A 26,106-nucleotide genomic window follows, 5' to 3' on the forward strand; every position below is an offset into this window, starting at 1 on the left:
CAACCACAAAGGAAATTGCTTTCCAGACTGACCTTCACAGATACAAAACAACATGTGCACAAGTTTAGTAATTCTGGCAAGTACAATTGCAATAGTATTATACAAACTAATGTATTTGAAAAACTTGAATGAAGTCTGAATCCCGGAGCCCCAATGCCATACCCATATGCTTACTAGGAGTGGAAACTTCCCCAAGTTCCACAAAGTCTTTAAAGCCACTCAGACTTGAGTTAGAGAAAGTCACCATATTCAGTACATACCAGCCGTTTGTCATTAGGCAATATGGAACCTCTTTAAATTTCTTTTCCTTCTCTGTAAAAAAAGTAGCAACACCTACTGCAGAGTTGTTTTGATTATTTAAGAGATTAGCCTGACAAAACAAAATAAATGGTGTTTTAATGGATATTTTGTTGCTACCAAATTTGTCACTATTATCAATTTTTTCATGTTTATTTTTTGAGTGGGGGGGAAGGTAGAGAGAGAAGGACAGAAGTTCCAAAGTGGGCTCTGTGCTGACAGAGCACCTGGGTGACTCAGTTGGTTAAGCGTCCAACTTCAGCTTAGGTCTTGAATTAAAAACTCTATATTTTTTAACATTTATTAATTTTAGAGAGACAGAGAGAGATAGTGTGAATGAGGGAAGGACAGAGAGAGAGAGAGAGAGAGAGAGACAGACAGACAGACAAAATCCAAAGCAGGCTCCAGGCTCTGAGCTGTCAGCACAGAGCCCAATGCGGGGCTCGAACTCAGGAATCGTGAGATCATGACCTTAGCCAAAGTCGGACACCTAACCAACTGAGCCACCTAGACACCCCTAGGTCTTGAAATATCAAGAATCATGATAAGAGAATTATGGAGGGGCAGAGACAGAGACAGAAACAAAGAGTCAGGAGCAAGACCAAGAAAGGAAAGAAAATATTCCAAGAAGTTGAGTTTTTCTGACAGCTGACTATAAGTCCCAGAATGTCCAGTGAAGAATTTCAAAATTTGGAGAGGGGTGGTATGTGGAATCAAAACTAGGGATATCCAGGGCCTTATGGAGATGAGAGTCTGAGCAATGACTTCGAATCATGAGCTTCTTGTATGTGACAAAACAGAGATAAAATGCATAGTGACATTGTTTGTGAAGGTCTCAAAGCAGTGAGTGGTGGTGAGCATCCTGAGAAGGGAGGTATGATGGAAAGCTCATTGTTGTCTTTTCGGTGGGGGAAGGGCTCCTTCTCTGAAGCAGAGGGTCGCTCTCTTGATTCTGGGGCATCACTCCAACATTCTACGCTCCTTTTGGACAAAATGGACTTCAGCTATTCTCCACAAGCCAGTGGAGTTCTCCCAGGCTCCTTTCTGTCTTAAATGCATAATGATGGACTCCGGGACTTCCTAGGTGCTTACAAAAATATTTGGATCCTGGGGCGCCTGGGTGGCTCAGTCGGTTAAGCGTCCGACTTCGGCTCAGGTCATGATCTCGCGGTTCGTGAGTTCAAGCCCCGCGTCGGGCTCTGTGCTGACAGCTCAGAGCCTGGAGCCTGTTTCCAATTCTGTGTCTCCCTCTCTCTCTCTGACCCTCCCCTGTTCATGCTCTGTTTCTCTCTGTCTCAAAAATAAATAAACGTTTAAAAAAAATATTTGGATCCTAAAAACTACGGATGTATTGACTCTGTGATATGGGGGAAGGCTAAGCTGTAAAACCAAACTTAATCAATACTTAACTATTAACCATGCTGTTATGCTACAGTTCGACTCTGCTAGTTAATTATTTTGAACATATGGGATGTGGGCATGTTTTTCTTTATTTTCTTTTTTATTTTTTTTATTTTAATATGAAATTTATTGTCAAATTGGTGTCCATACAACACCCAGTGCTCATCCCAACAGGTGCCCTCCTCAGTACCCATCACCCACCCTCCTCTCCCTCCCACCCCCCATCAACCCTCAGATTGATCTAAGTTTTTAAGATGTTTTTCTTTGGGTTAAATCAGGAAGGAAGAATAAACATCCCTGAGGCCGAGGCCTCAATATCACCATCTACTGGCCTCTAGCAATATCCAAGCCCCTTGTATTTGCTGTTCAAGGTCCTATCACAGCTCTTCCTTGCTTGGGATACACATTCCTTCCTCTTTCAATTTTCTGATTGGTATTGCAACATTCCTGACAAAACCACAGACTGAGATCGACCTGGATGTACTTTGAATTCCTCCCTATAGCAGGCTTTTCCTGCTCCTCCCATCCCTTCAAGACACTGCCCCATTCCATTCTTTTCTCTTTTACCCCTCCCCCATCCCCAGAACTTTCCCTAGCTTCTGGTCCTGATCTGTATATGCAAATATAGGTGGGTGAAGCCAGGTGTCTTTCAACCTTCCTACAGAGAGTTTCGCTTCTCTGTCAGACTTCAGAAGTGGACTGTGTCGAGTGGAGAATTGTAGAAATTTTGCAAGTTTACGGTGTGATCCAAGCTTGGTGACAGAGCGCAGAAAAGCTGACCTTGGGCCATGAAGTAGCTGTGTAAAGGCTATTGTCCAGCACACCCTGATACAGAAAACTAAATGGAATGGAAGAGGCAGGTTTGAAGCCCTGAATAAAGGCATGGAGCCACCAGATAAGAAATATTGAAAGGCCCGTGGCCCACACTTCTCTTTCTTTTTCTGCTCCAAGAAATAAGTCCAGTTTCTTCCTTCCTTCCTTCCTTCCTTCCTTCCTTCCTTCCTTCCTTCCTTCCTTCCTTTCTTCCTCCCTTCCCTCCTCACTCCCTCCCTCCTTCCTACTTTCCTTCCTCTCTTGCTTCCTTCCTTCTTTTCTTTCTTCCAATATAAGTAAGAGCTTTACTGAAACATAATTCGCATACCACACAATTCATTTATTTGGAGTGTATAATTCAGTATCTCCTATTGTATTCATAAAACCATGCCACTATCACCACAACCGATTTTAGAACATCCCCATTTCCCCTCTTCCCCCAACAAAACCAGTGTCCCTTTTTCTTCCATCCCACCTCCTGGCCCTAGGCAACCACTAAACTACTTTCTTTTTTTTATAGATTTATCAATTCTGGACTTTACACATACGGAATCATACAATATGTGATCCTTTCTATGGTTTCTTTCCCTTAGCAGACTGTGTCCAAAGTTCCTCCATGTTGTTGCATATATCAGTACTTCATGCCTTTTGATAGCTGAATACCATGCCATTGTATGAATATACTACATTTGTTTACCAATTTATAAATTAATGGGTGTTTGGGTTGTCTCAACTTTTTGGTTGTTATGAATAATGCTGCTATGGACATTCAGATACACTTGTTTGTGTGGAATTATGTTTTCATTATCTTAGGTATATACCTAAAAGAATTGCTGAGTCATACGGTAGCTATATTTATCCTTTTGAGGAACTGTCAGGCTGCTTTCCAAGTGACCATGCCATATTACATTTCCTCTTGCAGTGTATGATGGTCCCAATTTCTTCACAGAATCGACAAAACTTGTTATTTGTCTTTTCAACTCTAGCCCTCTAAGTGGTGTGAAATGGTATCTTATTGTGGCTCTGAATTGTATGTCCCTAATGGCTAATGTTGGTAAGCCCTGTTTCTTATGAGTTCCCAGCTAGTTTTCATCTATACTCCTGGGAATGGGACTACAATGTTAGAAAGATTAATGAATAAAATATGTTAAGGTGAATCCAATTCATTTAGGATAGTAGATGCCTTATACTTAGACTTATGTTCTAGTTTTCTGGGAGCCATGCTTCCGTCCTCATCTCTTAAACAAGATTATAATCTCTTGCCCATTTTATTTCCCCGAGTTGTCATGAATGTGGAATAATGGCTTAAAAGTATTTGGTGACATTAAATGTATGATACAAACATGGAGGAGGAAAAATGATGAGAGTTTGCTCACAAAAGTGGCCTTTCCAGCTAGATGAGACCAGATATTTGTACAGCAAAAGCAGTATTCTAGGCATACTCAGTGTGGTGTAGAACTGTGGTGTAGAAATCGCCATATTCCTGTGCTTGTTCAAGTAAATTTCTAGGTCTCTGTGTAGGATGCTAAGGGACTACAGGAGAGGTCATGGTTGATTGCCCAAGAAAGAAGACAGCTCTGGCTCCCAGCCTCTTCCCTACCTAAAAAAGAGGTACCTCTTTCTCCACTCTCTCCCTATGTCAGACACAGAGATAACTGATAGACTCTACCAGAAGACCATTATATAAGTCTGTCCTCATTTTGCTTCTTAAAGTCTCTGGATACAAGTGTAGAACATCTTGCTGACATGGAATGCAGCAGTGTGTTCTACAGTTCAAGTTGCCTTACGTCTTTCCCATAGTTCAGAGGAACATAGAATCTTTGCCTCCTGAACTAAAGCCAAAGCTTCATGGAGGACAAATTGCCTGGCAATTCAAGTGAGTATGGAAAGAGCTAAAAGCAGTCAGAGAAGGATCTTTTAACTCAAGTGACCTCAACCCCACAGGAGAGGCTTTTACAGTAAGCATGGAAACTAAACATGGAAAAAACGCTAGAAATTCCATCACCTAGGGTATGGGTATTGTATGGTCTGAGGGCCAGACGGGTTCTTCCCTCCACAATGATGGAAAGCACAAGTTACAATGCTGCAAGTCCCAGAAACGATTCAGAATTTGAAGAGGCAAATGAGCATCCAATGATGAGATCAACAGGTAAAGTATGGCTCAGACCAATAACCAAGTCTGCAGTAATAAAAATAATGTAAAGACACGGGAATCTGGGAGAAGTACTAATCCTGAGACTCCTTTTACTCTACATTCCCCCACTGACTTTGAGATCTTGACAAATTCTCCTACCACAGACATCTGTCCATTCCTGCTGATCGTGACTCCTTGGTAGCCAGATCAGTGACCTGTATCTGCTAACTGCTCAATATCCCATCTTCTTTGCCCTGTGATTCTCACAAGGGCTCATACCAGACTTCACAAGTCAAAGTGACTAACAGTCTCTACCCCAACCCCGTCCATGTATTCCTTTCTAGGACACTTTGCACTTCCTCCTGTGAGAGCAAAGAAAGACCGGTTAAGTCCAGAAATCACAGAACACACCCTCTTTTAGAAAGGGTTAAAATTGAGGTCAGAAAAGCAAGACCCAGGCAGGCTATTCTAGAAACCCACCACGGTACATGAAAAATGCAAAATGTGATCTCTAGTGTCTAGAGCCTGAGACACTTGTGGGAAGCAAAGAGGAGTCATGCCCTTCTTTCCTTCCCCCCTTCTTCCTTTCTACCTTCCTTCCACAAGCCAACTCTGAATAATTAATATGTTCTGTACATTGTTCGACACCCTAGATATACACATAAGAATGCAGAAATTTCCCCTTATCTTAGAGTTCAGTGTATTTTTCTTCAGCCCTTGTTTCCTATCATTCATACATATGCCTCAGAGATCTCAGTGAATCTTCTGACTTTAACCCCCACATATTATGTTGGCTCACAAATCTATACTGAGTCTAGTGGCTAGATACTTGGAAATTAGAACGTATTAATTTCATCTGAATGATATCCACGTGATGCACACTTGATTTAGAGCAACAACAAACATGCATTTTTCCCCCAGCAAATTGCTTAATCTCCATCATTCCCCACCTTGGTGTAGAGTCTCACCATCCTCCCAACTGCTTAATGTAAAAATCTACCTCAGATTCCTCCTTCTCCTCCTTCAAATATGTTGCTGTCACAGAGCCTAATCTTTCCAGCTCAGCAGCTTGTATTATCAGTTCTTTCATATCTCAATATATTGCCTTAATTTAGTTTTATCTGGACCAGTTCAATCATCTGGGAGTTGATCTCCCTGATTTCAGCATTGTGTACCTCCTAGCTGCCACCTACCCAGACACCCAAAAGATCTACCCAAAATACAAATAATTGCACTTTCCACTGCCTATAAGATGATAAAAATCAAACCCCATAGAAGATACTTATTGAATGGAAAGTAAACTAGCAGACACATTACAGGACAACACCTACTCGGTACCTAATATGCCAGTTAACTTTACACAAACATACGTAAGTTGAGTTTCTCAGAGTTTCTTTGTAAAGCGGATTTCCATCTTTCACTGTCTTTTCTGTGATAAGCTGAATTTCAGGAGCAAAACTGAGTTTTTAAAGGCCTGTAAAGAGCGAGGGTGGTGGATTGGACTTGCATGAAGTAGGGTTTCAACATTGCAGGGAAATAAGAGTCAATGAAATAAGAGAGATCAAGAAAACCTTGGTAAGAGAACTTGAACTGATTTGAAAGATAAAAAGACATTTTAAAAACAGCACAACAGTGTGCCACTTGGCTTGGAATTTCAGAGTGGCTAATCTCAGGAAAAACACAAGTCAGAGAAGAAATGCAAGTTGTATTGAATGGGATCAATTATCTGCTATTTGATTTACTGATTTATCCTCCTGTTTTAAAAAGCCTTTGATGAAATGAGTTTTTAGAGCTAATTCCTGTGCTAGATACCATCCTTTCTTTGCATCTTTTCCAGACTTAGAGCTCAGACTTTTCCTTTAAAAAATTGTTTTATTCCCGGGTGGCTCAGATGGTTAAGCGTCTGTTTTCTGCTCAAGTCATGATCTCGCAGTTTATGGGTTTGGGTCCCACACTGGGGTCTGTGCTGATGGTGTAGAGCCTGCTTGCACTTCTCTCTCCCCTCTCTCTCTGTCCCTCCCCCACTTGCATGTGCACTCTTGCTCTCTCTCAAAATAAATAAATAAACGTAAGAAAATTTTTTTGATTGTTGAAGTATAGTTGACATACAGTGTCATATTAGTTTGAGACATACGGCGTAGTTGACAATTCTATACGTTACTCGGTGCTCACCACAGTAAGCGTAGTCACCATCTGTCATCATACCAAGTTATTACATATTATTGACAATATTCGCTATACTGTACTTTCTCATCCCTGTGACATTTATTTTATAATTGGAAGTATGTATACCTCTTAATTCCCTTTATCTATTTTGTCCTACCCCAGGCCTTCTTTAACATCAGGGCTCCCTTGAGCTTTTTCCTTGGCCCTTTGCTCTGTTTCTTCAGGGTGCTTTCCCTGGAAAGATGTTCTTTCAGTGTGCTCCCTTGAATATCACTTCACATTTCTCTTCTTCTTACTTGTACTCTTCTCTTAGCTCACCTTGTCTTCTTCATGTCCTTCATTAGGATGTGAGAGTAAGAAATCTGGATATGCACCTAGAGTTACTTATCCTTAATCCCCACCTACACATTATCATCAGCTCACATGGAGAGACAACCAATTATTTCCCAGATCCATTCTCTTTCATCCAAACTCAACAGCATCTAGTTAAGCATGTTTTCCTCTGTACTAAAGGAACAGAGGAATTTGTTACCTCCAGACATCTTTACCCTGCTCACTGCAGCCAGGTGATCTTTTCTTACATTTACAAATTTACATTTTCAAATTCAGAACATGTCATTCCCTACCTGTCCCATACCATCACTCACACACACACACACACACACACACACACACACACACACCTTATTAAAACTCTTTAGTGGCTTGCCAACAATGTTAAGATAATTCAGTGGGGAAAGAATATGGTCCTGGGACAACTGGATATCTACATGCAAAAGAATAAAATTGGACCTCTATCTCACACAATAAAAATTAACTCAAAATAGATTGTAAGCCTAAATATAAGAGCTAAATTACAAAAATTTTTAAATTTAAAAAATTTTTTTTATTCTATATTTGAGAGAGACAGAGTGCAAGCAGGGGAGGGGCAGAGAGATGGAAATAGAATATGAAGCAGGCTTCAGGCTCTGAGCTGTCAGCACAGAATCCAACGCAGGGCTCCAACTCACGAGACCTGAGCTGAAGTTGGATGCTTAACCAACTGAGCCACTCAGGCACCCCTAAATTATAAAAGTTTTTAAAAAATATATAGGAATAATCCTTCATGACCTTGGATTAGGTAATGCCTTCACAGAAATGACAACAAAAGTATAAGTGACAAAAAAGGAGTTTCATCAAAATTCAAAACTTGTTCTTCTAAAGAATGCAATCAAGAAAATGAAAAGACAATCCTTAGCATGGGAAATAATACTTATGAATCAGAATTCATAAAGGACTTGAATCTAGAATATATAAAGAACTCTTAATAATAAAATGACAACCCATTTAAAAAAATAGGCCAAGGATCTGAATAGACACTTCTCCAAAGAAGATATGCCAATGATAGTAAAGTGTATGAAAAAATGCTTACCACCATTAATTCTTAGGGAAATGCAAACTAAAATACCAATGAGATACCACTGCACACCCACTAAGATGACTATAAAAGACTAAGACGAGTATAAGAAATACTGGCAAGGGGGGCACCTGGGTGGCTCAGTCGGTTAAGCGTCCGACTTCGGCTCAGGTCATGATCTCACGGTTGGTGAGTTCGAGCCCCGTGTCGGGCTCTGTGCTGACAGCTCGGAGCCTGGAGCCTTCTTCACATTCTGTGTCTCCCTCTCTCTCTGCCCCTTCCCCGCTCATGCTCTGTCTCTGTCTCAAAAGTAAATAAACATTAAAAAAAATTATAAAAAGAAATACTGGCAAGGATATGGAGAAATTAGAATCCTCTTACACTGCTGGTGGGAATGTAAAATGGTGCTGACAAACAATCTGGAAGATTCTCAAAACAGTAAATGCATGATCTGGCAATTCTATTCTTAGGTATATACCCAAGAAAAACGAAAGGCCTAAGTTAAAAAAAAATTGTACAAGAAAATTCATAGTCACATTATTCATGAAAGCCAAATAATAGAAACAGTCTAAAATGTCTAAGAACTGGGGCGCGCCTGGGTGGCTCAGTTGGTTCAGCATCTATCTGACTCTAGATTTCAGCTGAGGTCATGATCTCACTGCTCCTTAGTTTGAGCCTGGGTTGGGCTCTGTGCTGACAGCTCAGAGTCTGAAGCTTGCTTGGATTCTGTCTCCCTCTCTCTCTCTCTGCCCTTCCCCCACTCACCCTCTGTGCCTGTCTCTCTGTCTCTCAAAAAATAAATGGACATTTAAGAAAAAAATTAAACACTGATGAATGGATAAACAAAATGTGGAAAATCCATGCCATGGAATACTATTCAGCTCTGAAAGGAATAAGGTACTCATACATGACACAACATGAATGAACATTGGAAATAGTATGCCAAGTGAAAAAAAGCCATGTTGCCCAACCCCCTGTCCTGACTTCGATCTGGACACCCTCCTCCTTGCAGGCTCCCATCCCCCAACCCTCTTTCCCAGACCGAGTCAGGCTCCTCTCCTCAGTTCTCTTGGGGCAAAAAGTTTGCCCTTCCTTTTCTTCTTAAGAGTTGCTGTGCCATTGAAACCTTACAGCTACAGCTCTCAGGCTTCTCAAGCTTTGCATGTATGCACAAGGACCTAAATACACGTATCTATCGTCTCTCATAGTGTACATAGGTCACATAGGTTAAAATTGCAGATACAGTTTTTAAGTTAATACCTTTTAATGATGACTTTGCAAAGCATACCATTATGGTGCAAGGCAGTTATCTTTACCTACACGTATACATTTGGATTCTTTTATTCAGACAATTTAATTAATAGAGCGTACGGCTGTATTATCAGTGTTACTCAACACTGACGTGAGATCGGAAGACTCCGGTAACGTGAAGACGATGCACAAGTGCCCTCTCGGGGCGCTCAGGTGTTCCCCCAGGCCCCAGACTCGCGGCTCCCAGGTGAGCGGAACAGCGCCCCCTCTGGCAGCTGGGGCCCCGGCCACCACACCCCTGGAGTGCGGGCCCCGCGCCGCGGGACGCGCCGGCCCTATCAGCAACCTCTGGCCCTCGCCTCGCCCCGCCTCTGGGCTCGGAGTCTCTGGGCAGGGGTGGGTGGAGGCTGCCGCTCCTGCGAGTCCTCGGCTCCGATCCAGACCCAGAGTCCAGGTTAGTGAGCAAGTCCGCTTTCTGGCCAGCCACCGCTGTCTCCGCTGGCGCTGGGAGCCCCGCCCGCCCTGCAGGCTGGGGTGCGGGGGGGGACTTCGTGGGTGGACCAGAGCGACGGAGACCTCTGCGGTTTCGAGTTGACTCGAGTTTGGCAAGGGAGCGCGGAAGGCCCGGCGACCCCTGCCTGGCTTGGGAGCCGGGAGTAGTCTGTGTAAAGGGTGGTGTTAGGGGGCGGTAGGATGCGGGGGAAGGGGGTGCAGTCCTGGAAGTTTTGGGTTCGGGAATGGGTGCAAACCGTGGGACGGCGTGGATTCTGAGGTCAGCACCCCCTCCCCCGTCTCGGCCGCTCTGCCCCAGGAAGTGACACCGCTCATCCTCCACCCGGGAGGCCTTGACCTCTCGCCAGGGGGTTGGGGGGTGAGCCTTCCGCCCTCGCCAGACCTGCGGGTCCGTTCGGAGGCGGGGCTGGCCTGGAGCCCTGCCTGTCGAGGAACCGAGCAGGCCCCGCACCCTCTGGCCCTCACAATCTACTTAAAACTACTTGGAGAGTCTTGACCACCCGGGGCTGCTCACAGCCAGATCCTCTCTGGCTTCTCATTCTCTCGACGTGCCGGCCACCGGGAGATGTCTGCCTTTCTGTGACGCGCCACTTACTGTCACTTCTGGCCGAGGTGACAGGGCAGTATAAGACATGAAGTCCCTTCCTTTTCCGAGCTCATGGTATAGACGACTTGATCGTTATTTCTTTTCATCCTCACCCCAACTCAGTGAATTCAGATTAGTGACAACGTTGATTAGTTAATCGAGGCAGAAATATATGCTTGAGAACCCCCTGTGTCCAAATTCTGCCTCCGACCCTGACCTTTTTGAGTTTGGGTTTCATCCATCTATAAAATGGACAGAGAAATATTTGTACCCTAGAGTTTGGGTGAGTATTGAGGGTTTAAACACATAGGCGACTACAAATAGTAAATTATCAAGTCATTATTCTTGACAAACTCAATGCTGAGCTTTTAAAATCCACAATTAAAACGATTTTTGCAAGAATAAATAGAGTGGGGAACACAATATGTTAAAATGCACAATAATAAAGAAGAATATGGCTAACATCTAAAGTTAAAAATTTAAGAGTTTTAAAAAGTTGGGATTTCAAGTGGGATTCACAAATGCAAGGGGAAAATAAGGATTTTATGAACTATTCTTTAGAAAAAAACCCTCAGTTAATGGATTATTTAAAAGGGAGAAGAAGAAAACCTGTGCAGGACAATATTTTAAGAATTTGCAAAGTTATTACAAGTTTCTGAAACGCATGGGATAGAGATTCTTTCGATGTAAATTAAAAAAAAAAAGTGAAGCAGATAATATTCCAATTCAACTATTTATCAAGTGCCACCTGTTAGATAATCCATCCCAGATAATAGGTTAAAGTAGAATATAACGAAAAAAAAAATACCGTTATTCCCTAAACATGAGAAACTAAACTCACTTATGAAAGCAGTTTCCACCTGATTGGGTTTTTGCTGCATTTTCAGTAGACCTCCCAGCTGGAGTGGGGGAGTGGGCAGGCCTGACCATCTTATTTCTAACTTATTTTGAGCCCCCAGCCTGCGCTAACCTTTAGTATTCCCTGCCCAGTCACTGGCTTTTTTTTCTGCAGCCATTTTGATACTGAATTGTGAGCTTCCATTCTTTCCGATGTTTCAGATCTAAATATCAGCCATTCTCTGAATCTTCCTCTCCCCACCCTTTTCTAGCTACTTTGCCCCCTGTGTTGCATCTGCCTGTGGAGGAAGCGCCCGTATCTAAAACAGTGCTTCTGAAGCCTTCCTGTCTGTGTATAGGCATCACCTGGGGATCTTTATTGACTTGCAGAAACTGAATTGGCCAGGGTGAGGCTGAGATTCTGCATAAAGAGTTCCATTGGATGCCAATGCTGATAGTTAGCTGACCACCTGACCTTCTTTTTCAGGCATCTGCTTCTGATTTAATAGTTCTGCCTGGTCATGAATTTGGCCTCTTTCATTTGCAAATTTGACCCACTGAACTCAGGCACCTCAGGCTCTGGGATCTGCACTCACACGGCCGGGCTGTCATCTCAGCCCGGCCACACTGCTCTTGAGACCGGCCTCCAAGGGAGGCTGAATTGACCTGTTATGTCCTCTCTGGGCTGCGCTCCGCTGCTGCGGGTGGTCAAAGGCCTGCAGGGATGTGGGCAAGGGTTACTCAAACATGCTAGCTCTGTGCTCCCCTCCTTCACAATTTCTTCTTTTCTGCAGCCTCAACTTTATACACGTTGAGAAGCGACATCAACTCTTACATCACCTTTTCTGCTTAAAAATCTTTGTCTTGAATATCTATAGTACTGCATTAGGTGAACAAGAACTATAGAAATATGGGACCACATGTATAATTTTAAATTTTCTGGTGGCCTCATTAAAAAGAAACAGGTGAAACGGATTTTTTAATATATTTTATTTAACTCAATGTGTCAATTTTTAGGATGAGTAATCAATATAAAAACAGTTAATGTTGCATTTTAGATTATTTTTTCTAACAAAATCTTTGAAATCTGGTGTGTATTTTATATTTAAAAGATCTCATTTTTGACTATCCACACTTCAAGTGGCTACCATATTTGACAGCTCAGTTCTAATTCGTGCTTAGAAGATAGAGAGCCACGCCTTCAATTTTTCTCAATACATTTCTTCTTTCTGTTTTTGTCAGCTCTAACGAGTTCTAATTTACATCTATCAAGTTAACTTTAAGCACACAATTCTATGAGCGTTGATATGTAGACAATTGGTAATCACCAACATAATCCTATATAAAGGACATTTCCATCACCCCCAAAAGTTCTTGTGTCCCGTTGCAAGTAATCCCCTTCTTACACCCCTGGACATTGGCATCCACTAGTCAGTTTTCAACTCGTATCCTGTAGTTTTGTTTTTTCTAAGATTTCATATAAATGGAATCATATAGAAACTTACCTTTGGTATCTGGCTTCTTTCCCTTTATATAATGCTTTTGAAGTATATCTTGTGGTTAAGTATCCATTCCATTTTATTGTTTGGTAATATGCCCTTGTGTGGATATACCAAAATGTGTTCATTTACCAGTTAATGGTTTTATGGATTATTTCCAGGACTTGGCTATTATTGCATTACATTGCTTTCAGGAGGCAGAAATGCCCCGTGGCCTATCCTGTACAGGAAGGTCACATTTGGGAGCCCAGGGCTAGTGTGCTTTCAGCGAGGCAGTGCATTTGTGAGCTGGCTCTTTCATGTCCCAGGCAAGGCTCCAGCTAGGCAAGCAGACAAATGGCTTCCAAGGAAAGTGATTAAATGCCAGAACACACACACTCACTCTACACATACATACATACATACATACATGCACAAGAAAGATGTCTTTAAAAAATTCTCTTTGTGATTTAAGACAATAGTAATATAATTTAACAACTGAAAACTTCTAATAATGAGAATAAAATAGTGTTTTTCAATGAGAAGGACATCTGTCTTAATTCAGCACAGACAAGAAATAAAATTAGAGTAAATTCTAGCATTTCTAGTTGTCTAGAGAAGCTTCTAGCTTTTTTAACTGACCCTTACCCCAGGCACACAGAGGCAACTGGCTCAGGCTGAGCTTTCTCATGTTGTCCTTAAATGCCATCTCATTAAATCTTGTTATGAATGGAAATAGTGGATTTTCATCGTAGGTCCAAAAGAAGTAAGAAGATACGAAAAGTGGTAAGGAAGTGCCTCATGAATTCTTGTAACAGATACTTATTTAGGGCTATCTATCTACCAGACTTTGCTCTGTCCCCAGTAAAAATATCCAGAGGCCCTTTTCCTTGTGGTGAGAGGTAAGAGCACCAGAAGATCAGAGAGCAGTGCCAGCTTAGGTGTAACCATAACTAGTTTTTACATTGGCTCAGACAATTATCACAACTGTACTCCTAAGGGAGGAATGATTTCAGCAGTGCACGAAAGATGAAGCCACATCTCAGATCAGGAATTATTCCAGTGTTCTAAAACTAGACACTGATAAATTCAGGATTTAGAGCTGGGTCCATGTTACTCTAGTACCATCGCCTTCTTTTCTGCCCTATACTGCCAGGGAAAAGGAGGCAGCCTGAGTCTGCAAGATGTAATGCCAGGAATGAAGCAGAGTTGGGCTGGGGAAGGAGCCTGTAGATAATTTAGAAAGAGCTGTTGGATGCTTTTTTTTTTAATTTATTTTTTAACGTTTGTTGATTTTTGAGACAGAGACAGAGCATGAGGGGGGAGGGGCAGAGAGGGAGGGAGACACAGAATTGGAAGCAGGTTCCAGGCTCTGAGCGGTCAGCCCAGAGCCCAGTGCAGGGCTCAAACCCATGCACCGTGAGATCATGACCTGAGCTGAAGTCAGACGCTTAACCGACTGAGCCACCCAGGCACCCCTGTTGGATGCTTTTAAATGCTAGGAAGAACTGGGATTCTATCCTGAAGCAGTGTGGCCAAAAAGTGAGACCAGTGCTGGTCAGGATATGGACAGAAGCAAGCTGAGCCACTTCATGATCGGAGTGCCCTTGCAGGTGATGTGGGTAGCATGAAGAAAACATTCTCTCCCTTGAAGGACCAGGCGGGTCTCTGATTAATAACCTGAGATTTGAAGCTGCATAAAACAGGATTGTTATCTTTACTTTGTCACTTACTCACTCTGAGACTTTTGGTAGTTAAACACCTTTTTAAGAAATTCACTTTTCACATTCAGAAAATAGATGTTATTAAACTTCCCTGATAGAATTATTGTGGGGATTGCTTATATAATATCTGTAAAGAGTTCAGCCATTGCCTAGCACATAGAAGTGATCAGAAAATGGTATTGATGATTATTTCCTTCATACACATTTCATATACACTTGTCTGCATTAATCACGGTTATCTATCTTTGTGTCTTCGAGAGTAGATTTGTTTCCTGCTGGGAGTCTAAATAGTATATGCCCTTGGGGAGTATTTGTTTCATTCATCATTATCTCCCCACAGCAGCTATAGAACCATGCTTGACTCTCCAGTACTCTCCCATCACATGCCTTTTATACAAGCTGAGAGGCGGGGAGAACTCTGCACTGGAGGTCATGGGTAAGCCCCCTCCTCTTCTTTCTTCCTCTCATGCACTTTGTTTATTAAGATATAATTCTCATATCATGAATTTCACCCTTTTAAGGTATATTTTTTGGTATAGTAACAAATGTATTCAATAAGCACCACTATCTAATTCCAGAATTTTCATCACCTCGTAAAGAAACCCTAAACCTCTGAGCAGTAACTCCCCATTCTTTCTCCCTCATCAACTAATCTATTTTCCCTGCCTAAGATTCACCTACTCTGGACCTTTTGTGTAAATGGGATTCTATAATGTGTGATCTTTTGTGTGTGGCTTCGTTCACCTGGCCTGATGTTGTCAAGGGCATTCACGCTGAAGCATGTATCAGGACTTCATTCCGCCTTCCTCCCACTTTTACACATTTCTATCCCATTAGTGATTCAGTACTTGCCTGAAATGCTGTAAGACCTCTTTGTCCCTTCATACATCTTCCTTAGGTCTTTCTCTGGGGACTAGTCCTACACTAGAAGGGCACGTGGTCTCAGCCCCACCTTTCCCCTCCCCTCTCTCAACACATGTATCCCTTAAGGCTCCTGTCAAAATTTATCACAGGCCCTGGTGAAATTTCTTCATCAAGCAGGACCTTTCTCATTTCCACATCCCTAAAGCCCCGGGTCTGTGTCTGATTTTTACCACCTTCACCACTGAACATCTGTTTAAAGTTCTGACTTTGAGGACAGAGCCTTGAACTAGGATTATGGACATGTTAAGTTCTGCCAACTCTATGACTTAGAAGCTGTTTGATTTTATTATGTCACTTAATGTCTGTCTCTATTGTTTTATCAAAGAGCCAAAAATACTTATTTATTCAGGGTTTTTCTATGAGGGTTAAAGAAATCAGGGGAATGTGATTTCTAAATCACAACTAGGTATAAAAGTTTTATAAAAATATTACCTCATGTTATTGTGGTCATTGCTGGTGTTTTTGTTTTTTTCTGGGAAGGTGACCATGAGGGATGAAAGGGCTCTGTATGGAACAGACCTGTAAGAAGGTGGAAGTGTCTTCGCAATAAATGAATCTCACAAGAAAGCTCATGAAAAAAGGAGGTTCTTATTCATCAAAAGTTGAGGACCTTACACTTGAAGCCAATATATCACTGTATGTTAACTATACTGGAATTAAAATGTAAAAATAAAGTTGAGGATCTATGTGTAGGCACTGCTATTTCTGAGCTACAGTAATGAACAAAAACAGTCTCCGATCTCTAGAACTTATATTCTAGTGGGAGGATTCAGGCAATTAAAGATGTACATTTAAGTGGTGATAAAAAGAACAATGAAGCAGGTTAGTATGTGAAGAGTGATTTTTATAAGAGTGGTTAGGTTAGGTTCAGTTAGGTTAGACAGAGCCAACTTTTCTGATAAGAGAGCATGAAAGCAGAGTGTGGAATGAAGTCCCTGAGTCAGGCGGATATCAGGGTGAACGGTCTTTCTTGAAGCAGTAACAGCAAGTGCACACATCCTGAGGCAGCCGCGTGTTTTGGTGCTTTTAACCAACTGAGCCACTCAGGAGCCCCTGTTTGGTGCTTTTAGTACCAAGGGTGTGTTTTGGTGGATGAGAACAAACAGATGGTGGCTCACACAAGGCCACTTCTCATGGGCCACAGTTGGTCCCTCCATCCAGTAGGAGTAAAGGGAAATTATAATTCTTGCTCTACTGAGAGCACAAATTGACGTCATGTATGAGTTGGGGTAAATAACATGTCTGAAGCCAGGATAAGAAGCCCTTGTTGCCCCAGGTATCTGATCTCTATGTTCAGAATACCCAACATCCTTTTAATCACCCTCATTTCTTTCTTTCTTTCTTTCTTTCTTTCTTTCTTTCTTTCTTTCTTTCTTTCTTTCTTCTTTCTTTCTTTCTTTCTTTCTTTCTTTCTTTCTTTCTTCTTTCTTTCTTTCTTTCTTTCTTTCTTTTTCTCTTCTTTCTTTCTTTCTTTCTTTCTTTCTTTCTTTTTTTTTTTTTTGTAAGTTTATTTCTACTTGAGAGCGAGACAGAGCATGAGTGGGTAAAGAGCAGAGAGAGAGGGAGATACAGAATCCGAAGCAGACTCCAGGCTCCGAGCTGTCAGCACAGAGCCCAACTTGGGGCTCGAATTCATGAACTGTGAGATCGCGACCTGAGCCCACGTTGGACACTTGACTGACTGGGCCACCCAGTATTCACCCTCATTTCTTACTCTGACCCTTTTTTGTTTGCCCATCTACCCAGGATCTGTGAGCAGGAGGTGTCTTAGAAATCTCAGCTAGGCGGGCAGGAGCCAGGAGAATAGCTACAATGACCTCAGCAGTCCTGGTGGACATACAAGAGGAGGTGACCTGCCCCATCTGCCTGGAGCTCCTGACAGAACCCCTGAGCATTGACTGTGGCCACAGCTTCTGCCAGGCCTGCATCACGGGGAACAGCGCAGAATGGGTGATAGGCCAAGAAGGGGAAAGCAGCTGTCCTGTGTGCCAGACCAGCTACCGGCCCGGGGACCTGCGGCCGAATCGGCACCTGGCCAACATCGCAGAGAGACTCAGAGAGGTGGTGTTGGGCCCCGGGATGCAGCTGAAGGCAAGTCTCTGTGCACACCATGGAGAGAAACTCCAGCTCTTCTGCAAGGAAGATGGGAAGCTCATCTGCTGGCTTTGTGAGCGGTCTCAGGAGCACCGTGGTCACCACACAGTCCTCATGGAGGAGGTTGCCCATGAGTACCAGGTGGGAGCCCACATGGCAGGAAGGCAGGAGGAGCAGGGGGCCTTGGCAGGAGATTGTAACTTTTCTTCATGCTGCAACCTAATTTCTTTGTAGTTTTCCTGTTTACCTAGAGGATGAACCTAGAAAAGGCCCTCACTGCCCAAGGGTAACTTTATCTCTTTCTTGCTCAAGACCTGCTCTGCATGAACAGAGGATGATGTGGGGGGAGGGGGGGGGTGCAGCTAGGGGCCTTGGTGGATCAAGTGTGAGGAATATGGTGGCAATGAGAGGAAAGTCCTTCGTGGGCAGGTTTTTTCCCTGGGAGGAGAGACAATCAGTCTGCATCCACTCTACATAAAAGATCCTTAGGCCTTCTCAGTTCTTCAGCCCCAGCAGGATAGGCTTCTGAGGTCAGCATAATCTCTTCCCCATTTACTCTGTTCTGGGCACGGAGACAAGCTAGCGCTTGACCCTGCTTGACCTGATGTTTCTTTAAGGAGAAGTTCCAGGAGTCTCTGAGGAAGCTGAGGCAAGAGCAGCAGGAAGCCGAGAGACTAAAAGCTGTTATCATAGGGAAGAGGACATCCTGGAAGGTAAGAGAGATTTCTTCCTGAAGGTGTCCTGGGACAGGAATCAGGGCAGGGCATGGGAACCGAGGGCAAAGGAGCCCTGGTCCTGTCTGTTCCCTCATTTGACTGGAAGAGCTTCCCTTTGCCCCATCCTCACTGTGACCCTTACAAAAACAAGGGTATTGTTCTTGCTGTGGAGTTGGGGAAGGAGGAGTCAGAGAATGAATACATCAAAAAGGAATTCAGGTTTTTGAAGATAGTTACATAGGAGAGGAAAGGCCATTGGTGGCCCCCAATTCCTGATTCCAGACCTTATTCTATGGTTTCAAGCTCTGAAAGCTGCTGGAAAGACAGGTCTCACACAGGCCGATCATTCCCACCTTGGTACTCCGAATTGGAAGGAGAGGCCAATGCAGATGCATGGGAGGCCACGGAGGCAGCTTGGAATCTAGACCTCACCCAGGAGCCATAGTCTATATCTAGGAGGCCTAGATAAGGTAGCCTGGGGCTCATGGTCTGGGAAGAACTGAAAAGAGAACAGAAGGGAAGAACAGGTTCTGCAGGACTTCTTCCCCCATTTACCCTCTCCTGGTGAGACCTGGCCCCAAGAGCAGTGCTGAGCCTGACCCTCCCCACCCCCCCCCCCCGCATCCCCGCTCCAGAGAGGAGACCCTCAGCTCAACAGACTAGCAGCCTCTTCCTCTTGCATGTTCTTAAAGAATCAGATGGAACCTGAGAGACACAGGATCCAGACACAGTTTAATAAGTTGAGAAGCATCCTGGACAAAGAAGAGCAGCGACAGTTGAAAAAGCTGGAGGAGGAAGAGAGGAAGGGGCTGAGTATTTTAGAAGAGGCTGAGGATGAGCTGGACCAGCAGAGCCAGTCACTGAGGGAGCTCATCTCAGACCTGGAGCTTCGGTGTCAGGGGTCGGCAATGGAGCTGCTGCAGGTGAGACTTGTGAAGGAGCCCCTGATCTGACGGTCCAGGCAAAGGGAGACTAACTCTCCTTCCCTTCTTACACGGGACTGATGACCTGGTGGGGGCAAGAAAACAATTCGTTTGGCCCACTTGGGCCTTTTGCCTGTTAAACTGTGTAGAGGTCATGGATAAAGAATGGAATAATTAAAGTACAAATGCTAGGGGAATGTCTCATTTTTACTTATTATGTATAAACTGAGGTCCAAAACTTTATTTGATACAGTGGAGAAGATCTGTTATATCCATTGATGTTCTACAGCAGCACTTCTGAATCTCGGCACTATTGATATTTTGAGCTGGGAATTCTTTGCTGGGAGGGGCTGCTCTGTGCATTGTAACATGTTTAGCAGGATCCCTGGCCTCCACCCACTAGATGCCAGTAGCTCCACCCCCCACCCCCCACTCCTGTCTGCTCTGACAACCAGAAATCCTCCAGATATTGCCAAATATCCCTTGTGGGGCACATAATGCCTCTTCTGTTGAGAAGAGGTAGGCATTCGGCACCTGTTGTCTCTGATGCTGACTTGGGATTTGTCAGGTACTTTTCACCCAGCTTAGTCCCCGGCAAACACCTACAAAGCTCAAGTACTTAGAGGTTCTGTATGTAATCACCAACCCTTTTTTGCTTTACTGTCTTCTTAGGGCAGAATCATTTAACGTGTTGTGATAGAAGTTCGAACAGGTCTTTTTAAGGCACAGAGAAGACTGGACTCGGGTGTGTGTGCGTGAGCGTATGTGTGTATTGGGAGGGTGCCAGGTGTCAAATCTGGAGAGGTTTCGTGCAGGAGCTTGAATTGAAATTGAAATCTGAGCAGGTATTTTCTACATAGAGTGAATAGGGTGACTATGAAGTGGAGACAGGATGTACTTTGTAACCTTCCGGAACCTTCAGGCTGTTCCTTACTCTCTGTTTGCCTACTTGCTTTCCTCTTCTCCCTTTGGTGGTAGAATAATCATTGCCTGTTCTTGCGCCCTACTATTGGGGTCATTACTAGAATGTCACTATGACATTCTTCCGCACTCCTCCTGATTTCCCATCTTCATTTTATTCTTCTTGCCCTTTTGCTTCGTCTTTGACATTGGGTTACACTGACGCTTCTCCCTGCTCCCATTCTTGCCTCTCCACAGACCCCTCAAGATGTAAACATTGCTCCGTACATGCAAAGGGATCATCAGTGTATGTTGCTCACCCAGGCATCTGTGTATACTCTCACACCCATTAGCATGACTTGCCCAGGGGGCGTCTTAACTTGAGTGCTGTCTCACAGTCAGTTTTTCTAGAGCTTGTCCAGCACAAACACATTCCTCTTCTCTTTTCTGTATCTGTGGGGCATTGCTGCGCAGTAAGATTTGATAGCTGCTGCAAGCCCACAGCTTTCAAGTTTCAAAATATGACCCCTGAGAATAACACTAACAAAAGAAAAAGAGCCATGAAGTGGCACCCTGATTTGGCCATTTGGGTTCCTCAGTACAGCCATGCCTTAAGGCCCACACAACCTTGGGTATTTGGTGTAAGTTGACACGTATCCACCACCTCCACTGCTTCCCACGTGCAGGCCAGTTTAAAGATAGCCCCGACACAGAGAAAATAGATGAAACCGTTGGCCTTTTTTTCAGTCATTGTGGTAACGAGGCAGAAGTTAGGGAGACCAAGTGGGAGGCTATGAGGCATTTCTGCTCAAGTGAGGGAGGAGGTGGCAGTGATGACAGTGAAGACCAGGTGGCTAAAAGAAGTTGCGAGCATGAAATGGACTGGCTTGGCCTAAGATGGGACGTCAGGGTGAATGTAAGGTAGTTTTTAGGATGATACTTTGTCTAAATGTGGTGACTAAATGGATGCTGGTAACACTGAGGAAGATGGAAGATACGAGACCTCATGGTTGCAGAAAAAGTAAGTTTTCCTTTAAACATTTTGAGTTTGTGGTGTCGGTGGCTCATTTGCTGGTGCAGATGAGAGTGATCTGAGCAGAAGTTCCGATTTGGGAATCATCAACACATGTGTGTGTCAAAATCAAGAAAACTGGAAGAAGTCAGCAAGGATAGCTTAGAGGGCTAGAAGAGGCAAAGTTTGAAAAATAACCATAGTTAAGACTCTTGTATCCTGGGGCGCCTGGGTGGCGCAGTCGGTTAAGCGTCCGACTTCAGCCAGGTCACGATCTCGCGGTCCGTGAGTTCGAGCCCCGCATCGGGCTCTGGGCTGATGGCTCAGAGCCTGGAGCCTGTTTCCGATTCTGTGTCTCCCTCTCTCTCTGCCCCTCCCCCATTCATGCTCTGTCTCTCTCTGTCCCAAAAATAAAAATAAACGTTGAAAAAAAAAATTAAAAAAAAAAAAAAAGACTCTTGTATCCTTAGCAACTAGAATGTAAGCATCTCAAGGACAGAAATTATGACTTAATCATGTGAGATTCTCTAGTGCTAATAGGTGATGTGCATATATAACATTACACACACACACACACACACACACACACACACACACACACACTATTGTCAAAATAAAGGTGCTACTGATGAGTTGAATCATCTCCCAACATTCCTACATAGAGGCTCAGGGACAGTCTACTTTGAGTTCTTATCTCCACTTTGTGGCCTCCATATTGGGTCCATCTTTATTTCCATGATATCATGGGGTTGTGGGGAATGGATAAGGAATATGGATGAGGCTGTGTTAGAGGATAAGACCTAGAACTCCTTGCCTTAACAATTTCTCTTTCCTTCCTAGGATGTGAGTGATGTCATGAAAAGGTATGTGTAGGAGAATACAGGGTGGTTCCCTTGGATTGACAAAGGTTCCGATACCCATAGAATTATCTTGTGGTCAGTGGAAAAGGAAAGAAGAAAAATCACAAGACGGGAGATTTAGGACTATGATGTCCTGAGTTGCTCATCATGAGGATTTTTGGGTTCCCTGAACTAAAGGGAATGACCTGGTTTCTATGGTAGGAGAATTTGAGTGATGGGGTGGGGATGGATGTCACAAATTGGGGACAGTGGTTCTTAAGAATAAAAGGTTACAGTATCATTTACTCTTCTAGTATCCTATGATGGAACATTTTTGCCACAAAACTCTACCTGCTTCCAGCCCTGATTCCAGTAGTTTATAGCTACCTCAATCTACACAGGGATTTTCTTTGTCCATGTCTTTTATCAGAGGGAAATTTCCCATCTGTGTTTCCCAAGGTCCAAGAATCAGTTCTTGGGGCATCTGCCTTCAATTTCCCTTTCTCCCTTAGCTTTAGAACAGTCCTGCCTTGCTACCTATTTCTCCTCAGACTTACATTTTTCTCAATTCCAATAAAAACATAGATGTGAAATCTTGAGAAGAGTTGTTTTAGGCCTCGAACAAAAGCTGTTTTCTTCTCTATCACATACTCTAGAATTTCATCCATTAAGATGACAGCTAAGGTTGTCCACACACCTGGTACCTTTACGCTCCTCACAGACACATGAAATATGGAGACTGTTGTCCTTTCTGAAGTCTTCACTCTCAGTGTGGAGTAGATGTCTCCTTTCTCCAACTGGCGTAATATTCCTAGAGACAGGCCTCTTTTTGAAGGCCTTTCTCCCTAGGCCTCTGGGAGACCCTAAGGCCTAAACTCAGTCTTCAGAAGAAGCCCTTTACTCAATACTCTCAGAGCCCTGGCAGCAGGTTCCTGGCAGTCTCCCTTCAACACAGTCCCTTGTAGTAGACCCTCTAAGGTGGCACTTGTAAGCATTTTGTATCTTGTTTAGAGGAAGCAAAGGATTTCCCAGTCACTATTTTATTTAATTTTATATAATCTTAAGATGTAGAGAGAGAAGGGAAAATGATTGTATTTTACAAAAACAACAAAACCAACCAAAATGAGGCTTTGAAGGGTTAGATCTTATCATAGTTTACACAGACGCTGAGAAGCTAGTTTCTAGTCCAAGTCTTTGGTTCCAGTGCTAGGGCTCTTTGCTGAATTATGCTAATTTTCTTCAAGAAAGAATGTTTAAGTTCTCCCAGGGACCTGGGAGATGAGGGAGATGGGTGTTGGAAGAACCCAAGGGCAGTAGTGTAGGAGATTCATAAGGTCTCTTCTCTCTAGAAGTGAGTTCTGGACCCTAAAGAAGCCAGAAGCTCTGCCCACCAAGCTGAAGAGTATGTTTCGAGTTCCAGATCTGAAAAGGATGCTGCGAGTGTTTAGAGGTGAGGAGATTCAAGGGACAGCTTTTGGATGTGTAATTATTGTAGCCCAAGCAATAAATAGAATAGAGCGAAGAGTTGATGTTTGGGGAGAGTGGTGCAGAGAGAGGTCAGAGAGGGAGGGACATAGCATGCTGCAAAACATACAGTTCATATTTAAGGAGGAATGAGATGGCCAACTTGCATCCTTACAGAAGTCCTTGCCTCCCCCCTCAATCCATGATGGGGAGACAGCAGACCTGAGACTGTCAGTTCTGTGCAACATGATTGACTCTGGTTATCATTACAGAACTGACGGATGTCCAGAGCTACTGGGGTAAGTAGCCAGCATGGCATCTTTGAGCAACATGTCCTTATTCTCTTTCACATGCTCCCCCCCTTCTCTGACATACCCACATACTCTAAGGCACGAAGTGTTAATACCATACCTCCATACCCCCATGTAGTTCCAATTCCTCCACTTCTGGGTTTCCTCTTCTCAGTGTCTTAAGACCCGCGTACCTATCCTCCCCTGCTGATGTTGTATCTTTTTCCACAGTGGACGTGACTCTGAATCCACACACGGCTAACTTAAATCTTGTCATGTCTAAAAACCGGAGACAAGTGAGATTTGTGGGTGCCACGCTGCCTGGGTCTTACCTGGAAGAGCATTATGACTGTGGTATCCTGGGCTCCCAACATTTCTCCTCTGGGAAACACTACTGGGAGGTAGATGTGGCCAAGAAGACTGACTGGATCCTGGGGGTGTGCAGTAATTCAGCGGAACCCACGTACTGTTTCAACCAGTTTACGAATAATCGAAATGTTTACTCCAGATATCAACCTCAAAGTGGATACTGGGTGATTGGGCTACATCATAAACATGAATATAGAGCCTATGAGGAATCTTCCACTTCCCTGCTCCTCTCTATGATGGTGCCCCCTCGCCGGGTTGGGATTTTCTTAGACTACGAGGCGGGCACTGTCTCCTTTTACAATGTCACAAACCATGGCTTTCCCATCTACACCTTCTCTAAATATTACTTTCCTAGCACCCTTTCTCCATATTTTAATCCCTGCAACTGTGTGGTCCCGATGACCCTGCGTCGCCCAAGCTCTTGAACATTCTGCCATCTCCACTCACACCTGAGCAGTACCCTCTAGTCTGAGGTCCATCTGTACCTCAGTCTCTCTTTTCTGAACTTCTGTATTCCTGCATTCTCACGCCTTTCACTTTGAACATGTACTCAATGCTAGAATATACCCAGAGGTGATAGTGAACATCCCTGACTAGTTAATTACAGACCTTTGGATGGGTGGGGGGTAGCTTTCAACATGTTACCATTAAGCATGATATTTGATGGAGTTCTTTTTGTTGTTGATTCATGGGATCAAATTTTTAGGAAGTTCTGTTCTATTTTCTATATTTTTTAAATATTGAATGGAAAATTGAATTTCAACAGATACTGTCTATAATATGGAGATTTCTTGTGTCATTTTTATTCTGTTATTGGAGTACATTGATTTGTTTCCATTTTTAAATGCAACACAAAGTCCTGAAATAAATCACTATTATTCTTCACATGCGATACTGGATTTATTTTTGCTAATACATTGTTTAGGTTTCATTCCCATCTCTGTTTATGAAAGAAATTGACCTGTAATGTTACATTCTTATAACATCATTGTCAGGTTTTATAAAATGCAACAAATGAACAAAGTATTGTATTTTTGTGTAAGTATATATATGATTGAGTGCTAAAAACCATTAGAATGTTAATTCTGATGGCTTTAAATTCAAAGAAAGAAATTTTAATTTCAGTTTTTACTACAACCTTCATGGATTTAAAATTTTAAGCGTCGTGTTTGAAAATTTAAAACAAATCTCCCAAATTCATTGAATTGAATAGAAAATAGAATAGAATTGAATAGAAATAGAATAGAAAAAGGAGAGAAGAAAATGATAAATCCAAAACAGGTTTTTCTCCCAGAATGGGAGGAAACATACAAAGAAAAGACTATAAAGAATTTTAAGGAAGAGAATGATTTTTTCCAGCTTTACCCCCTTTCTTTATGCTCAAATGTGAACAGCTTTGTGAATGAGCTGCTATGACTTTGGCAGAGGCGCTATATGCTTTTGAGCCAGCTGCAAAAGAAATTATGAGGTGGATGTGAGAGTGGAAACAGAAGTTAGCTAGAGCTGTCCAATATGGTAGCCAAGAGCTACCAGTGGCTGTTGAGCACTTCAAGTATTACTATTCTGAATTGAAGTCTGCTGTACATGTAAAATGCACACCTGGTTTTGAGGACTTAGTTTATTTTTTTATATTTATTTATTTAGAGAGACAGAGAGCAGGTGAGAGTCAGAGAATCCTAAGCAGGCTCTGTGCTTTCAGCTCAGAGGCCCACATGGGGCTCAATCTCATGAACTGCGAGATCATGACCTGAGCTGAAATCAAGAGTCAGATGCTTACCTGGTTGAGCCACCCATGTGCCCCAATGACTTAGTTTTAAAAAAATGTAAGGTATCTTACAACTTTTCTATTGTAGATTGCAATGATAATATTTTGCGTATACGGGATTAAATAAGTACATGTTAACTACACCGGTTTCATTCCACTTTTTTGATGTAAATGCTGGAAAATTTAAAGTTACATATGTGGCTCACGTAGCTTT

The 26,106-nt window shown here is 43.1% G+C and overlaps 1 protein-coding gene across 6 annotated transcripts; it reads left to right on the forward strand.

The window, feature by feature from the left end:
- Positions 1-9,793: 9,793 nt before the first annotated feature.
- Positions 9,794-25,017, forward strand: TRIM6 (tripartite motif containing 6). 6 transcript variants are annotated; one of them, XM_045484273.1, is made up of 8 exons: positions 9,794-9,912; positions 17,267-17,755; positions 18,232-18,327; positions 19,023-19,253; positions 22,006-22,028; positions 23,354-23,454; positions 23,741-23,767; positions 23,990-25,017. In XM_045484273.1, the coding sequence occupies exons 2-8, from the start codon at positions 17,333-17,335 to the stop codon at positions 24,550-24,552; spliced, it is 1,464 nt and encodes a 487-aa protein (XP_045340229.1). In that variant the 5' UTR covers positions 9,794-9,912; positions 17,267-17,332; the 3' UTR covers positions 24,553-25,017. The 6 variants fall into 6 exon arrangements, with proteins under 6 accessions (XP_045340229.1, XP_045340232.1, XP_045340231.1 ...); XM_045484276.1 differs by having other exon boundaries at positions 23,357-23,454; XM_045484275.1 differs by having other exon boundaries at positions 18,235-18,327.
- Positions 25,018-26,106: the final 1,089 nt, after the last annotated feature.

This window comes from Leopardus geoffroyi, chromosome D1 (assembly GCF_018350155.1).
Source record: "Leopardus geoffroyi isolate Oge1 chromosome D1, O.geoffroyi_Oge1_pat1.0, whole genome shotgun sequence".
NCBI classification, from domain to species: Eukaryota; Metazoa; Chordata; class Mammalia; order Carnivora; family Felidae; genus Leopardus; species Leopardus geoffroyi.